The sequence below is a fragment of the Lampetra fluviatilis genome, chromosome 33 (genome assembly GCF_964198595.1).
Source record: "Lampetra fluviatilis chromosome 33, kcLamFluv1.1, whole genome shotgun sequence".
NCBI classification, from domain to species: domain Eukaryota; kingdom Metazoa; phylum Chordata; class Hyperoartia; order Petromyzontiformes; family Petromyzontidae; genus Lampetra; species Lampetra fluviatilis.
This window is the reverse complement of record NC_136307.1, coordinates 10,528,379-10,545,710: the sequence shown is the minus strand read 5'-3', so window position 1 is coordinate 10,545,710 and position 17,332 is coordinate 10,528,379. Positions and strand designations below refer to the sequence as shown.

General features: G+C 51.2%; 1 protein-coding gene across 2 annotated transcripts in view; it reads left to right on the top strand.

Annotated features, from left to right (window-relative positions):
- Positions 1-17,332, top strand: part of LOC144944055 (homeobox protein Meis1-like) — an 85,028-nt gene that overhangs the window by 16,133 nt on the left and 51,563 nt on the right. For both annotated transcript variants that reach the window (XM_078872095.1, XM_078872094.1), the window contains exon 7: positions 4,210-4,336. In XM_078872095.1, coding sequence (XP_078728221.1) covers positions 4,210-4,336 — 127 coding nt within the window. The remainder of the gene's footprint in view (positions 1-4,209; positions 4,337-17,332) is intronic.

Below are 17,332 nucleotides of genomic sequence, written 5' to 3'. Positions count from 1 at the left end.
CGTGTTGTCTTGGTCAGGGCTGAATTTTTCACTGGATATTTGCTGGGTCACTGATAGACTAGGGTGAGTGTCACGTGACTCGAAGCCAACCGCCACAGTGAGAGGTTTACTGGATGTGGTGTTGCAGGTGTGGAAATATTTTCAAGGTCACTGGAAGACTCGGGTAGGTGTCACGTGACTAGGAGCCACAGATAGAGAGGCATGCTGGATGCGGTGTGCCGGGTGCGTGAAATACTTTCCGGGGGGGTCGCAAACCCAGGGCGAAACTAAACCCCTTTGTCTTGAGTGGACGCAGACGCGTCCGGCTCGCGGTGTCCCTCCCACTCCCCTCCGTAAAGGCAGCGCGTTAATTTGTGCCGGGCTTTGAGGGTCTCTCACCACTCGAGGAGCGTGCGTGGGTTTTTTTTCTTCTTCTTTCTACCGAGGGTGTTATTGGGCCCCGAGTGCGGTGCCGAGCACCTCGCGCCTCCCTGCCCTCTGTCATCTGGTTCCCATCTTCGCGTCGGCAGAAAACACACGCCCAGGAGGACAAAAAATTTGCTCCGAGAAATGTCGAGACGCTGTACGCCGTAATCCTTATCCTCAAAGCACATCACCTCCAATTAAGTGGATTACTCTGTGTTCCATTTGAAATTGATCCGTTGACGGGTAAAAAAGAAAAAAACTTCGACCCACGTTACTTCTTTATTTATTTACGCTTTATTTCGTTTAACTTTTATGAAAGTAAAAAAAAATGTTACCGCTGTTTTCAAAGGCTTCATAACTTTCTCTATGGGGCGTCGGCTTTATGAGTTTACCCTGGAAATTATAGAGATGGTGTGGCGGTGCATTGGTTAGCACGCTGAGTTGCGAACATCGGGATTCCTGGCCACAGCTAACATCAGTCGCAGGTGATGACCTGGCCCAGTCCTGGATGCCATCTCACCCTTCACCACCTTGCACTGACCAGTGTGGTGAAGTATGGTCACACAACCGCCACGACTGATGCAGGCATGGGGAGGCCTTCATCCACCAGTCGATTGGCAAGGGACCATAAATAATTATTTGAATAAAAATGACAAATTATCTTTACGAATGGCATCGCTGGGCTGCACAAATGTGCCGCTCTCTCTCAGGTATAGCAACTGCACCCGCAGCTTCAGCGACGGCCGAGGCTGTGACGCAAAGTATTGTCGGACACACTGCGTCTCCTTCCTCTATTCCCTTTGGCCTTTGCCATTGGGGGCATGACCGTTCCTCCATCGATATCTCCCCACCGCGCTCTCTCCACTGCTCTCCACTTCTCTCCGCTGCTCCCTGACCGTCGCTGCATCGTTGAGCTGAGACGGCTTCCGTTCCGTCCAGTGTTTTATGTTTGACGTCCAATCAGATCGTTGTCTTCCTCTTTCCCGAGCAGTGTTCCCCCGTCACCGTCGCTTGCCAGCGGGCCACCGCTCACCCTGGTGTCTGAATTATTGGCCCATATCGTTGAATAAAAAAAACATTGCTCGTGATGCATTATCAAAACACTCTTATGGAATTTCGCTTCATCAAGGAGACTTCGGCTGCCACTGAAGCTCCCAGCCTTTTCAAAGGATCCGTAACCTTCTCTGTGGGGCTCCGGCTCTACAGGTTTACATCGGAAATTAAAGGGACGGAGGCGGTGGCATATTGGCTCGCGCACTGCCGACCTGAATTCGATTCCCTGCCACAGCTGACATCAGTTGCCCCGCTGGGAAATGCCCTCGGCGAGGCCACAGCAGCGAAGCGAAAACCCTTCACCGCGTGTCTCAATAACTCAACTTTACACGGGTTGTTGCCATGCACTTATGTCCATATGGCGGCGGTGGCAGCGGCATCGGCGGTGGCGATACCTTATTTCCATGTGGCCCTCTCCGCCGTGGCAGCCAACACGGCCCAGGTTTCCCAAAAAGCTCACCCATGTGTCCGGCCAGCGAACGGCGGCATGTGGTTTTGGACTGCCACGGCGTTCGCCCGGCTCGCATGTGGTGCACTGCCCTCGCTTCTCTGGGCAGGCTGCAGGCATGTGGCCGGGGTAATTGCTCCCACTGAACGCTGTTTGGCCGTCTGAATGGAGTGGGAGGCGCTGCGGTTAGGCCGGCGGGGTGGGCCGGTGGTGGGGGGGGGGTGCGGGAGGGGCTCTGTGGCATGCGGGGAAGGCGGTGGGGAGGAGGAGGGCAGCGTGAGTGGTTCTCACAGTCGTCTCATTTTTTTTGGCTCGGCCAGTTGGGTGCTAATTAACCTCACCTCCTTTAAAAAAAAGGGGGGGGGAGAGGGGAGGGGGGCCCTCTCAGTAAAAAAAATCCCACTAACCTAAAACTTTCCGTACCTCTCGCAAGTATTGCGGCTGTAAAACTTTCATCGGCTACGCGGGCCTTTCACTGCTCACTTTATACGCAAGCCCTTTTTTTCGCTGCTCGCTTGATAAGCAGCCGGAGGATAATGAAATGTGCGCGGTAAACAATGACGGTTATGATCTGAGATAACCTCTCACTTTTATGTCGCTGTTGCTTGCCGTAGGTGTTCACGGTTGTGCCGCACAGCTCTCCCGACGTGTTGTTCGGCGCGATGTCCGACGTTTCGCTGCACGTGTTGGGACCTTTATTCAGAAACCGGAACTAGGCAAACTGAATTATTCTGTTCCCGGAGAAACTCTCAGGCCACGGAGCAAAACGTCGGACATTGTATGGAACAACAGCATGTGGTTAAAACACAGATGCTATTATGTTGTCTTCCAGTTTCCCCTTCATTCCTGAGCTTCTGGTTTATTTTTTAATTCACATTTTTAAAAAATTGCAACCAGCCCTGTGTTGTGAGAAGTTGTGGAGTTTTTTTGGCAGGTACAGAGGCTCGTGTGAAATACTATGTTTTGTGAGCCGGGCATTTGGATGTTATAAAGTACTGGCTTGTTTATTATTCATAAAAGTGGTGCAAAGTGCCTGGAAAGTTTCAAAAGCAAGTGAGCAAAAATCAGTGAAAATATTTACTATTTTATTATGCGTTTGAAATATCGTTCTTTAGAGGTAGGACGTGTTTAATAAATAAAGCCTAATTTTATTATTTTGCCCCGAGGTGCCCACTGACCACATGCACGCGCAAACTATAACGTCTGTTGGAGAAGCAGGCTTGCTTCGTTCATTAATTGCCTTCTTTTATGCGATATATAAACACGCCAATGTGGCGGCGGCGCCCGCGTGTTTTTCTGCGCGTGTTTTTCTGCGCGTGTTTGCACAACCACCGCGGATTCACGGGCTAAGCTCGAGCAGCACCGCAGTGTCGATCCTCGACGCTTGATGTCAGCAACCAGATGGCCTTCTGGGTAATGGCGCTCGTTGCTCTGTCAGTTTGCCGGGGTTTGATGTTGCGCATCAACGAAAACACTTCAGAGCCCGGGGCCTCGTTTGTAAAAGAAGGAAGCCGATTGCTAAGTCTTTTCAACAACTCCCAAATTGTTGTTATCACTTAAATAATAATGGAGACTGCGGAGGCACAGTGGATTGCCCACTGCACTGTGAACCTCCGGTAAGCTGAGTTTAATTTCTGGCCATGGCTAATGTCGGTGGCGAGTGATTTGTAGACTTTCAGCAACCCATACCGACCAGCATGGTGAAGTATGGCGAATGAAACCCCAAGGTCCGCACGGCGTGAGGAAGACATTCATCCAGCAGTGGAGAGACAAAACGGCCATACACGTACCGAGTATTCCAGTATAACGTTAAATACGTTCCAGCCATTCTCAGTTCGCTTTTAGAAGAAGGCTTTGCTATGTGGCTATGGGGGTGTTTTTTCTGACCATACTTCACTCGATTTGTAAGTTTGAGTTGGTGGAGGGGTTGCAGTTGTGTGGGGGAGGGTGGGTTAGGACGGGTTTTGATATCACCTGCCACTGATGTTAACCACGGCCGTGAATCAAACTCGGCTCGCCGGGCAACGAATCGGCACGCCCTGTTTACGTGACAAATTGGCTGTGTCGGGTGGTGGCGGGTTTAATTTACGCGATCTAACCCAAAAAAACCTGTATCATACGGAGCTCTTCTTCACAGATCGCCAGTATTTTAAATCACACCCTCGCCATTCGGTTTCTCAACAACTGCGTCGATTGACCATGACAGTCGATGCGATTGCTTGCCTACCTGTTCGCCGACGTGCTCCTTCCATCATTCGTTCGTTCATTCGTTCCTCCCTCCCCTTTATCTGTAAACGGCGCAGATGGCCCCGAACCCGTCGCTGTGGAACCGGGACCACGATGACGTCCTCTCCACGCACTCCGGCGGTACTCCGGGCCCCTCGAGCGGCGGCCTCGCCTCGCAGAGTGGCGACAACAGCAGCGAGCAAGGTGAGGCGCGCTGGCACGCGCACGGCACGCACCCGCGGATTCACTCCTCGTTTTTAAACTATATATATAACAAAAACGTACACCAGGTAAGGCCCACTGAGCTATGTATGTACATTGAGCTTCTTTCGCAACGCACGTCGCCAACCATGCTAATCGGAGGTGTGGGGGGGATGCCGCTCGTTGTAGAGCTGTTTTATCACAAGCGACCTGACCATCGAAAACGAAGTGGCTTATTGCGTGGGATTTTCTAGCAGCCAAATGTTGGAAACACGCGTTGTTTCTAAACGTGGAAGGAAATACCGGAGGACCCGGAGAAAAATCCACGCGACCGCGGGGAGAGAGAACACGCATGCTCTAGATATACAGGCGTCAGGGTCGGGACCGAACCCATGACCTCTTGTATATCAGGCAAGGTAGTTAACATCTTGCCACCGTGGCACCCCTACTTGATACACTCTCCACAACGCTGCTCTGCTGCCTTGGAGTGAGCCCCCCAGGTCAGGTACTTCCACCTGATCGTGGCATAACCTTAGCGGTTACAATTTCTTTAAATGTGGCCACAATACCCAGTGAGTTGCGTGATGATAATTTGACATTAGTGGGTCATAAAGTAATTCGCCCTTAATTGCCGTGTAAATGCATCGGTACGACCAAAGTGTTGCGAAGTTAGATGAGTACCGATTTCTGCTCTGGCTCACGAACGATAGCAATCATCGGTGTAAGGCTCTGTCTGATCACGAGGTAATAATCCCATATTATTGTACCCTACATTTCTCGAATCCCATGAGAGTGTCTATGGGAACGTTGGGGGAAATGAAGACAGAATAGGACTAGACGGACGTGGCGTGCAAACCTACTCCCACAGCAGCTTTCCAGACTGTTCCGACTGAAATAAAGCATTGGGACTACTTGTCGACATCACTTTAATATTTGCTGGATTTTAAGAGGCACAATTTTTTCATCTCTCGGTGTTTTTTAAAAAGCAAAAGTAGCGGCTGCTTTCTTATATTCCCGTAGTTGTGCTTTGTCTGCGTTTGTGTGTGCGTGCGTGTTTGCGTGCGTCTGTGTGAGGGAAAGGTAGTGTACTGATTAGTGCGCTGCGCTACGAACCTGGCGACCTGAGTTCGATTCCCGCTCAAGGCCAACGCCGGTGACGATTATGTGATCTGGTCCTCGGCCTCCCCTCGGTCGACTCAGCCTAAAATGAGTACCCAGTGCGGTGTGTAAGCATCGCCTTTAGGAAGACAAAGGTGGCCGGGCGTGGTACTGGCCACCCACCCCCTCGTGCACCGTGCCGGCCTTAATAGGTGCTCGCTAACAGTACTTTGAAGGCTATAAGGGGGATATTTGTCTTTGTGTGTCCGCGTGTGTGCTTGCGTTTGTGTGTGACCAGATCTGTTTGACCTTGTTGAGGCCGGGCACAAGTTGTCACTTTCCTGGCGTGATGCGGCCGGTCAGCCGCACGCTGCACTGTGTGCACGCTTAGGTTTAATTCCTGTCGATCGACTGCTGGGTGAGGGCGTCTCCACACCAGGCGGGGTCGTGGGGGTCATTTGACTACATTTCACCGTGCTGGTCGCTGCGGGTTGGCGATGGCGGGGAAGTAGAGATGTGGGAGCTTAGAAGTGCAGTGCAACATTGGATTTTTGAGGGTGATTAGTTGTTTTTTTATCGTCATCATCATCGTCGTCGTCGTCGTCGTCGTCGTCGTCCGTAATCTATCAGAATGCCGGTCGAAGGCCTCGGCAAGCCGTCGCCATCTCTCACGGTCCTGTGATGTAACAACTCGCCTGCACGCCAGCTGATTCCATCGCCCCATCTCCACAGGGGGTAGGGGGTGTTGGAGGCATACACCTGGGGATTTTTCCTCCTTTGGCTGTCACTCCATCGTTAGTCTCGACCTCCGGCCATCGTCCCTTGCCTGAGACATGTCCTGCCTCATCTTATACGCCTTAATATTTAGACTGTGAACTATTTATTAATATATTAATATTTATTTTAGATATATATACACACGTATTATTCTACAGCACATGGGGTAGGCTCTCATTATATACTGGCCGGATGGCGCTACCCCGTTCCGTCTCATGGGCGGCCGTGTTCATTAAACGCAAAAACTCCGAGTGTTCATCAGTGGAGTCGTAGCAGCAGCAGCAGCAGCATCGGCACCTGCGAACCACACAGCTCCCGCGAAAAAATCTCCAGCGACCCACCAGCGGCAATCAAATCATCAAGATCAGCCACGGTCAATCCACTGCTGGATGAAGGGCCTACCATCGTCCGTGATCCTTCGGTGCAACGGTCTCACGAGCACCTGAGCGCACACTCTGATTCCATCGATGAATACCATCGGCGGGAAGGCCTCCGGGACGCGTTCCGTCCACCTTTGTCCGCCGCTCCGTTTGTTGTTTTCACGGCGCCTTTCGGCCTCCTGGCCACTGCCGCATCCCACCCGCGAGGGCCGCCCGGCTGCTGCGGCCGGCTCGAGGCGTCTCGTTTAGTGTACGTACGTTGCACTTGTTTCGCGCCGCAGACAGCCGACTGGAGGGGTGGGGGAAGGACAATAAATTAAACAGAACAAGAAGTAGTTAATCCCCGATCGCACGTTACATTCCACCCCCCCCCCCCCCCAAAATGATAATATTGCAACAAAGAAGAAATTTGACACCTTAACAAAAGGCACCTAAAAAAATGCCAACTTACAGCAGTGGAGGAGGGGGGGCGGTGCGTGGGTAGGAGGAGGGCGGTATTAAACGTTTCGGAAGTTGCAATGCAGTCAGAACCGTCTTTATTTTTTAACTGCAATAATTCACTCCGGATGGTTATCGCAGAGAAAGAGGGGGTCAAACATTTGTCCCGTTCCAGGTTACATCCCCCCGTCGTATTTTTATTGTTTTAAAGTTGCCATCGGGTTTGTGGAGGCAGCCCCCCAGCGGCACACAGCGAGCGCACCGCCAGGCCCGGCAAGGTGACACGCTCGCCGCTCCTCGCTCCTCACAGATGCTGCCCGACGCCAGGGGAATTTTCGGCGGCTAAAAATATCGCCGTGGCTCGTCTTTTTTCGCCGGACGATGTCGGGACGAGAATCTGGTGGAAGCGCGTTTAATTATTTTTTGTTGTTGCTGCCTCTACGTGGCGAGCGCCCGTGCGTTGATTTTTTACCGGCAATGCCACGAAACTAAAGTTTGCCCCTTTTTGCATAAAGTTAGGGAGGGCTAAGATGTGGGAGATTTTGTTAAATGGTGATAACTTGATTGTAGACTCTTAATTTTTCATTTTTTAAGTCGCACCTTGCTATTGTGAGACGCGGCTTGCAATTCGACATTATCAGTCGTTTGCTAAATCGGCGGATTAAATGCTCACGATCTTGCATTGGTCATATTTGTCACTTGTAAAGGATTGACATTGAGATAAATGAATTTTACGTGTGATGATATTGGGCTGAAGAGATGGAGCTTCATGAAGGCTGCACTGTGACGTTTTGTTCTGCCGATGTGCCTCTCACACAGGCAGGGTATATTTGTTTGCACCTTTGTGTGTGGCTGTGTATGTGTGTGCGAATGGGTGCGGGTGTGTGTGTCTGTGTGTGCACTTGTGGGGAGCGGTGGTGCAGTGGTTAGGGCACTGCACTATGAACCTGGCGACCCGAGTTCGATTCCCGCTCACGGCCAATACCAGTCATGAATATCTGGGCCTCTCCTAGGTCGACTCAGCCTGAAATGAGTACCTAGTGCCGTGTGTAAACATCACCACTGGGGAGACAAAGGCGGTCGGGCGTGGTGCTGGCCACCCACCCCCTGCTCGCTAACAGCACTTGGCCCAACAGTCTGATCTGGCTATAGGGGGGGAACATTGTCTTTGTTTTTTGTATGTGTGGGTGGGTGTGTGCGTGTGTGCGCACACTTGTGTGTGGACTTGCCCCAGTAGAAAGGCTAAATGGGAGTCTGGTGTCTGTGTGTGAGAGAGTATGACTGCGTGGGTGTGTGTCCACGTGTGTGCGTATTTGCATTTGCACAATGGTTTGCTCCGCTGCGCTATGAACCTGGCGACATGCGTTTCATTCCAAGCCACTGCTCATGTTAGGTGGCAGGTGCTGTCTGAACCGACCTGGGCCTTCCCTAGGTTGACTTGGCCTTAAATAAGTACCTAGTGCGGTGTGTAAATATCAGAACTGGGGAGATAAAGGCAGCCCGGGTGTGGTCCTGGCCGCACGGCCTCGTCATGCGAATAGCACTTGCCCCCTGCAGCCTCTGTGGCATTTCAGGGGGGATCTTCGCCTTTGTATTGATAGGTGGCCTGGTGGCAGTGGCAGACTGGAGTTGGCATGGGCCCTGGTGAAAGAAAATTAAATGGGCCCCCTCCCAACTCCCTGCCCGCCTTCCCTCCTCTCCGTAGCCCTAGCGCCTGGTCTCCTGCGGGCCCCGGTGCAGTCGCACCGCCTGCACTCTCGACAGCTCCCCCACGGGTTGGTGGCGTGCGCGTCTCAGCCGGCGTTCGTGCCGCCACTGGCCTCGTCTCTCTGGGGGGGGGGGGGGCGGCGGCACGAACCGCACGGTCGCGTCTGTTGTTTTACGTGCGTGGAGAAATATAGAAGTCGATCGACATTCAAGCTACCTTTGTCGCGTTACGTCTCGCGCGATAATATAGTTCACGAGCCCACGAGTGGCCGCCGCGGTGAGTCGGCATTATTTATTTATATACCCTCTCGGTGAGTGGCCGCAACGCCTCTTACAGATGTCGTGCGGCTCACCAGAGCTCTATTGTGGCTCGCGTGTCGGGGTTAATGTTGTCCTGGGAGCTGCGTGCGCGCGCACGCGTGCGTGTATCGCAGTGGGGAGCGGCAGTGCAGCGCTGCACCACGAACCCGACGACCCGAGTTCTGTTGCCACTCGCGGCCAACATCGATGACGATTACATGGACCGGTCCTGGTCCTCCCCTAGGTCGACTCAGCCTCAAATGAGTACCTGGTGCAGGGTGTAAACGTCACCACTGGGGGGACAAAGGCGGCCGGGCGTGGTGTTGGCCACCCACACTCTCGTGTGCTGTGCCGGCCTTCAAAGGTGCTGCTCGCTAACAGCACTTGCCCCAACAGTGTGTTACAGGCTATACGGGGGATCTTTGTATTTCGTCACAGGCCCAAATCCAAAAACGCAGAATTGCTCACGACTAAATGATGTAGCAAAAGATAGCGATTCCTTCCTTATAGAGATTCAACGTCTCTTACAAAAGAGGTGTGTATTCATATCTATGTTGTTATCTCAGCAGGCTCTCTCCCATATCTAAATAAAGGAACTTACATTTCTATACTTTTTTTTTTAACACGACCAAACCACCCCGAATGCACTCGATCTCATGAGATTCTCGGAAGCTAAGCAGCGTAGCGTGCCTGGGAATGCCACGTGTTGTTGCTTTGCGCTTGCGAGGGGGCATGGAGATGGTAGCAAGAGCATTACATCGCATCCATGTGTGTGGAGCTGCGAGTGTCGTAAGCGCGGGAGGCTTTCTCAGAGTCCTCTCTACTCGCCTGTCATCCGAAGCCGCACGTATGGCGCGAAAGAAGTCCAGCATACATGCGTGCATACAAGGCAAGCCTCCCCATTCACGCTTTTAGGCAAAACGTCCCCAATGTGGCAGTACCCTCCGGAAGGGAAAAAAAAGAGCCTTGAGGCTCGGCGAGGCTGTCCTGGCTAAATACACGGCCGCGTCGTTCACGAGCAGGGCGCAGTCAAGTGTCGGCGTCGTGAGAACACACGCCTCGCATTCTAAAGTTCAAGCCCGGTCGGGGTCAATTCGACCGAATCATCGTCATGGATCATAAGACCATCATGGCTCACACGCACATTGTACAGCCACGCCACACCACGCTGGTCGTGGCGGGGTAAATTTGACGGTGCCGCGCCACGCTGATCAACGCGGCTGGTTGTGGAAGGATGGAAGCAAAGGTGTGGGAGCATAGGAGAGGTACAGTGCAACAACGGGTTCCGTAGCTGCCAGTCAAGAGCCGCCTCCTCCAGTCTCCCAGTGGCCGGGTAAATATTCATCGAGAAATTAAGCCCCGGCTGAGACGACCGAAAGCGGAGAGGGCTCGGGCGAAACGGACAAAGCCGGTGGAGGAGAGGACCTTTCATTATTTGCCGCTGTTGACCCGATGCTCTGCGCCTGGCCCAGTGTGAAAGGAACAGTTTGGTTTAATGTTAAGCGCGACTCTTTGGGGTCGGGGTGCCATGGAGGGTGCGATGGTGTGTGGGGGAGGGGGTGAGAACCAAAATTTGTTTAAATTTTTTTCCAACCGTAAATAACTTTCTTTATTGAATCTTTATATATAAGTTGTTGCTTTTGATTGTGAACAATTTGTTAGAAATAATTTTGCACGACTCAACAATTGCATTGTGTTGGAGGCAAATGTATATTTATTTATTTTTTAAACAAACCCAACGACTCGCCACGCGGTTGATTTCATTTCAGACTTAATTGCTGACGAATCATTTCCGCTACAGTGCAGTGAAATAACAAACGGTCGGATTTTATAAATTCCCTTCCGTTGTTGGCCGAAGAGAATACATTTCACAGGCCCAGGAAGTATGCGTATTAAAATTAGAACAAAAACATTTCCCAAATATTTTTTTTTTACATTACACCGAAATTTCTCCGCGGTCCGAATATTTTTTGATAGGCTTCGAGAATTAAAGAAAAACAATTCGGGAGCAGAAACTCCCAAAGCTTCTCCGCATCTCCACCCCCCCCCCCCCCCGAGTTCACCTTGCTGTACTCAGCAAAAAAAAAGCTCCCCTCTGTGTTAAATTAGTCGGCAATCAGATATCGCCCGGGTCTGCGCTTGCCGGCGATCGGCTCTGGTATGGAATCTTTGCATTACTAAGCCAAATTCAGGAACATCGGGAAAATCGCCTGGGGCCTTGTAACCAAAGCCATCATTATCCAAGCGAAGCCCCGCTTGTTTGAGCCGAGTGCTGGGGCTGTGGGGGTTGGGAGAGACGAAGGGGGGTGGGGGGGGGATACAGAGCAGCCCCTCTGCAGTGACCCAGCGAATTTGGAGGCGGCGGGGGGGGAGGGTGTGCAAGCCCGCTGAATATTTTTTCCCCGTCAATTAATTAGCTTCCACATTACGCACGGTGCTCATTAATTCAACGGGCCAGGAGTCTGCGGCCAGGGCGTAAAATGTATCGCATCGGAGCCGACGACGTTGCCAGCACGCGCGTTTTCTTTCTGCGCTTGCCAAACGTCGGTCCGTGTCGGCGTGGGCGCACATGAGAGCACATGAGAGCAATGCTCGCGGTGACACAAAATTATTTCCGTCAGCGCGCGCGCTCGACGCGGTTTACCTGCGCCGCCGCTCCTTTTTAAGTAAAGAAACGGTGGCAGCTTTTGTGGCCCTCAGGAACGTGTGGTTTTTTTTTCCTGTTGTTGTGTTGCATTTGTCGGTCCTCGCGTTATGAATGCCGTCGTGGGCTACGGTTGTGCCAGCTGTGCGGGCTCTCCGGGGAGGAGAGCGGGCGGCGGGCGGGGGGAGATATCGATGGATGTTGTGCGTACAAATTTACGTCGCGGTGCACCATTTGAACCCTCTCGTCAATTCTGGGGACGGCATTATGTTACGTTTTGTTTTGTTGTTGTTGTTCGTTCTTCTTCCCCGGTGTGGCCGCGGGTGGCTCCCGGGCAGGAAGAAATTGCTCGGCGACCGGCGTCTCTGCCGCTATATTCCCAGTGCCGTTGTCTGATCGCGTGGCCCTTCTAAGGCGCGCGCGTTATTTTTTATTTTTTTCCCGAGCTATTTTCTACAAATTGTCCTGGTTTAACAACGTGCGCGGTGCCGCCGGGGGCCTGCGTGGGCGGTGCTTACGAGACTCGTGAAGCTCTCTTGCCTCTGGGCCATCTCGCCAGACTGAGTGGCAGCCCATGTTTACTGTACGGCAAATACAGTGGCCGCCGCTTCCGAAACGCCACGGAGTGAGAGAGACTGCGCAGCTTTCGAAAAATTCACCCCCGTGCCGTCATTAGCGCTTTCAGACGTACATTATTCGAAACGTCCGAACGCCGCCTTGCATTTGTTAAGAATGTATTGCGAATGCGAGAAATGGATCATTTCCATATCGCTGCGTTTTTAACCACATTTTTTTTGCGTTCACCTGCTTGTGGTGCGTGAACGCCGGACGGAGAGGATTGCTTTAACCAAATTCTTGATCCGTCATATTTTGCACGGCACTGTCGGCGTGAAAATGAACGTCTGCGTTGAGGCGTACGGCTCGTCGCGTCGTGTTCGCAGGGGAATAGCGGCGGTTCTATTAGCGGGAGCCTTATTCTGCGTTAGTTCTGCACATTTTCATGGTCGGAGCAAACCCCCCAAAAAAAACCCATGGCTGGTATTTTTTTTCCTTCACCATTAACCGCTGATGAGATGTGTCAGATAATGATCGCATCTATTTGGCACCATTTGCAGTGTAAATATTTAAATGTCGGGAGTATTACTGGTTTGCTGAGATATTTTTACAGCTTTCAGCGTGGCTAATTAGTGGGCGCATTGTGGCGGCCGTGAAGTTCTTCTTGCAGGAGGGCATGGGGCGGGCGGGGGTGGTGGATGCAATAAAGCACTTGGCAGGCTCGTCTGCACACAAATAATAATTTCCCGCAAACTGATCTTGAGTGTTTGCGACGTTTGTGCGACCGTGGCGCGCCAAGAGAGCGAGCGATCGAGCGATCACGCGGCTCTCTCGCTTTCCCTCTGGGTGCTGCGGGCCGGTCGCAGGGCCCCCTCGGTTTTCCCCGTGAGCTGTGAACGCGCGTCCCGGTGGCTTGTAGGAATCAGACGATTGCAAGGAAGTAGTGGCCCCGCGTTTAATTATTCACCGCTGCCGTTGCAGTTGAATCTCTCTCCGCGGCCCGACGTTTTCTTTTTTCTTTACTTGAAGCTTTCGTGACTGCAGGAATTCATATGCTTTGGGTCTTTCGGTAAAGTCATGTAGATAGGTTAAAAAAATATTAGTAGTTTATTTTTTTACCTATCTACGTGACTTTACCAAAAGACCCAAATAATGTTTTCTTTTTTGTTGTTTGCCCCATCCGCTGCCGGGGCAATTCGGTGCGCGTTATTACATAACGTAGACGACGTGCGGATTAAAACGTGCACCACCGGCTTCACGTCGCGATATTCCGCGGCTCGGCGGGTAATTGAATCGCCGTCGTTATTATCGTCGGTTGAGCACCTGTTTCACGTGCAAATGCGGTTTTTTTTTCACGAAGGTTCACGAAGGAAGATCTAGGGGTAAATAAAAAGATGAACAGCTGTGCGCTGCAATATAGGTCTCGCCTAGAAAACTAAGGCGGACCAATGTAGAGAAATTCAATCATTCAATAATGCAACAGCGTCAAACATATTTCAAACAATACAATACATGTAGCTCAAGTGCCCACGAATAAGAATATAATACCGTACGATCAAACACAGGAGTGTAGAATTAATCAAATAGGGATGGAATACTGTCATGGACAATTGCACTACAACATATAATTCAGATAAAATCAAATAAAAACATTTTAGCAATATTCGTCCTGAAAGCATTGTCCAACACTTTTGTTGCACTGCTGTGAGATTTGAATCCGTGGCGGTATTGTTAATTCAATGGACTTTTTTTTACGGGCACGGTGCACAAAGTAAATAGAGGAGTTGCGTTTTATAGGTGGCAGCGAAACGTGGCGACGTGGCTGAAGTTCGCGGCGGTTCCACATTTTATCTCGTCAAGAAAGCAACGCTTTTTTTCCCGTTCGCCTTTTGACGCTGTACTCTGGTCTGACACTGGTGAGACTGGGCCCTAAAGAAGGCTGTCTCTGGTGTAGACCAATCATCTTCAAAGACAATGTATACATTATCGGAGTATATTTTGTTTGCATGCTCACCACAAGTCCTTTGTGACTGATTCCTTGCAAGAGGAATCTATTTGGTGTTTGAACATCATAGCACCTTTTTTTATTGCCAGAAAGGGTAAACGTCGTAGTTTTTTTTCATACTTTCTTTTTTACGGGGCGGGTAAAAAAGACGAATCCCTTACTTGTCGCGCGCACATCAGATTATCGCAGCTGTATTAGGCACACACGCACGAAACGTGGACTCCGTTCGTCTCTGGTTGTACGCATTTGAGTCAATATCATAACTCTCGCGCGTCACACCAACGAGTCCTTGAGCTTTTTGTATCTGGGTTGCCGTTTTAAAAAATATTAATATAGATATCAACTTTGCATCCTTGACACTCCAACGTGAAGCAGTTTGTGAAACGCCTGCCTTAATGAAAGCAAACAGCTCTGTTAATTACGTATGCAAATGCGATGCATTTTAATGGGTTTAATGTAGCGCTCGACCGGATTATGTCCAGGAGTGTTCGCGTTTGAGTGCTCGATACTAGAGATGGGGGTTGGGGGCGGGTGGAGAGGGGGAGGCTTAAGCTTTGGAACACAAACATTAGCAGGCGGGATCAGCTTACCTTTAGGCAGGGCCCTATCTCTGATACCGGGGCACCTGGTCCACTATTCTGCCCAGGGCAGGAAGGAAGACCGCAGTGAAACCCTGTATGGCCTCTCGTCAATAAGTTAAGTGATGTTTACTGCAACCGTCCGCTGCCGTGCACCGCACGATACGCCGGCTCGCGCTGATCAGGGAAAGCGCGTGGGCGGGCGGGCAGGTTAGGGTCGTCGCGTCGGCTGTGCAGGAAAATGGAGAGAGGTGGGCCCTGTCTGGCACATCGTGGCGAGAGCGGATCGGCAGCCTGCGGTCTGAAACGAACCACGGGGGGGGGAGTGGGGGGGCGAAGTTGCGGCCAAAGTAAGGGGAGGTGATGGGAGAGCACGGCCGGTGTGAGGAGGTGGAGCGACGAAATCAGCTGGTGGGTGTGCAGGCGCTGGGTGGCAGGATGGTGAGAGATGGCTGTGGATTGGTGGTGGTGGCTGGCAGGGGGCCGCTTCATCCACCATTGGATTGATCGTGGATTGTGTGATGACGCCGGCGATATAAGTTACGGTGTAGAAACGGGCAGGTTAGCAAATAAATAATTAAATTCACCCGATGATTATAAGTGATGTGCTAATAGCACTCTGGGTTATTGTGTTTTTCAGTTAAGCGAGATTACCACTCTTAAATTTATGAAATTACAAAACCGCACGACCCAGGGTGGGTGGATGTGGGGGGCAAAACAAACTGTAATTCACTCGGACCGATTGAATCTTAAAAAAAAAATGGACGGTGATAATTTAGCTCCGACAGGCTCATCCCGTGCGAGGAGCACGTGGCACCGCCGGGGCGCGCAACGCAATCGCCTCCCCTGGCTCCGCTCGATTCCTCCGTGAACTCCGGGTGAACTGGGAATAAACAAACGTTCTCGAGAATCCCCGGCACAAACAATGGGGGTCTCCAAAAAATAATCAAAGAGGGTCGCCTGATTAGCGAGCGGACTGCGATCAATCCTGCCGCCGATCGAGTGCCCTGGGATGGATGGTGGAGGGGAGGAGGAGGTGGGCAATGGGGAAGTATGACTCGGGGGTGGGGGGGGGGGTTGGGGCGAGGGGGGAGTTGGGGGATCGAGACGGGAGAGAGAACAAGCCGAGTGACAAAGGAGCGATGTTTTTCGGAATTTATTGAGATTTAGAATTTACTCTGCTTACTTTAGTACGGTGCAAATATCGACGTGCAAACGAGTCGCTTAGAAGTTCTGGAACTTAGGAAACCTCAAAGTCAAATTCAAATATCGTTTAAAAAAACAAAACATCGTCAGCCATGGTTAATCCACTGCTGGATGAAAGGCCTCCCAACCGCACCACGCTCAATAGCCACTTTTCAGCTTTTGTTCCATTTTATTTGTCCATAATGCACGTGGGTTGTCATTTTCATTTTAATGATCTCGAGTCTTCTAAATTACCGCACGTATATGAAATAAATTGATGATTCAAGACACACACACACACACACGCGCGTGCAATTGAATGCACCATCGCCATCCTGAGTATGTCTGACATTGTGATATTTTATGAGAATCTCCCCCTCGTCAAGTTAGCTGTTAGGTGGGCAACTTATCCCTAATCGGGATCACAGTCATAACACGCGAGAATTTTTGCAAACTGCAGCGTGTGTACAAAATTATTTGGCGAGTGTCATGACGGCTACTTCAAGATCTGACCGCGTCCGTCCGGTGCTCGCCGAGCTCCATTGGCTTGCCACAAATTAATCACAATACCTTGCTGATCTCGTCAAGGTGCATAAACTATCATCACGCAAACTCTGGTCTTACTCGCAGGAGCTCTTGGCTAACCATCGAACAAAGGCGGTCACGCTTTCAGATGCGCTTTTGCGGCCGTCTGGAAGCCACTGGAGCTATGCACTTCTAAACCATCTAGATTGAAAATTAATTTGTCTAGAACTGCTTTCTGTGCCTAGTTGGTTGTCCTTTCCTCCGCACCTCCGATTAGCACGGTCGACTAAGTACGGTGTGAAATAAGTTAAACATACATACACACGAACTGCCCAACGTAAAATAAAAAAAGAATCACTTCTCGATTATACCAAACGAGCGCCCGCGTCTTTATTTCAAGCGTCTGAAGCCGTGCATCCAGAAGCGCGGAACTGGGCCCGCGATGCCCTCTGTTAGCAATTGTCAACGGGAAAGCCACACAAACAACGGACGTGGACGAAAACAAACACCAACTACAACAACAACAAAAACGCGCGCACGCGCAAGTTCGACATCTGTCAACGGCGGTCAATGCGGTTTTGCCGGAGTTACGCCGGCAAACTTGGAACTCAGAAAAACGGCGACGGTCACAGGCAGGGAGAGGGTCTCGCGGCCCCCCCCCCACCCGTGCCTTCACGAACTCCTGGGAAAGTGCGATCTGTGTTTTGCATTGTCGTATAATTCAATTACGAGACGTTACACCTACTTGCTTTCTCGCCGAGGCGGAACTAATTCCCCCGCCGATTATTCCCCGAGTTCACGGCACTT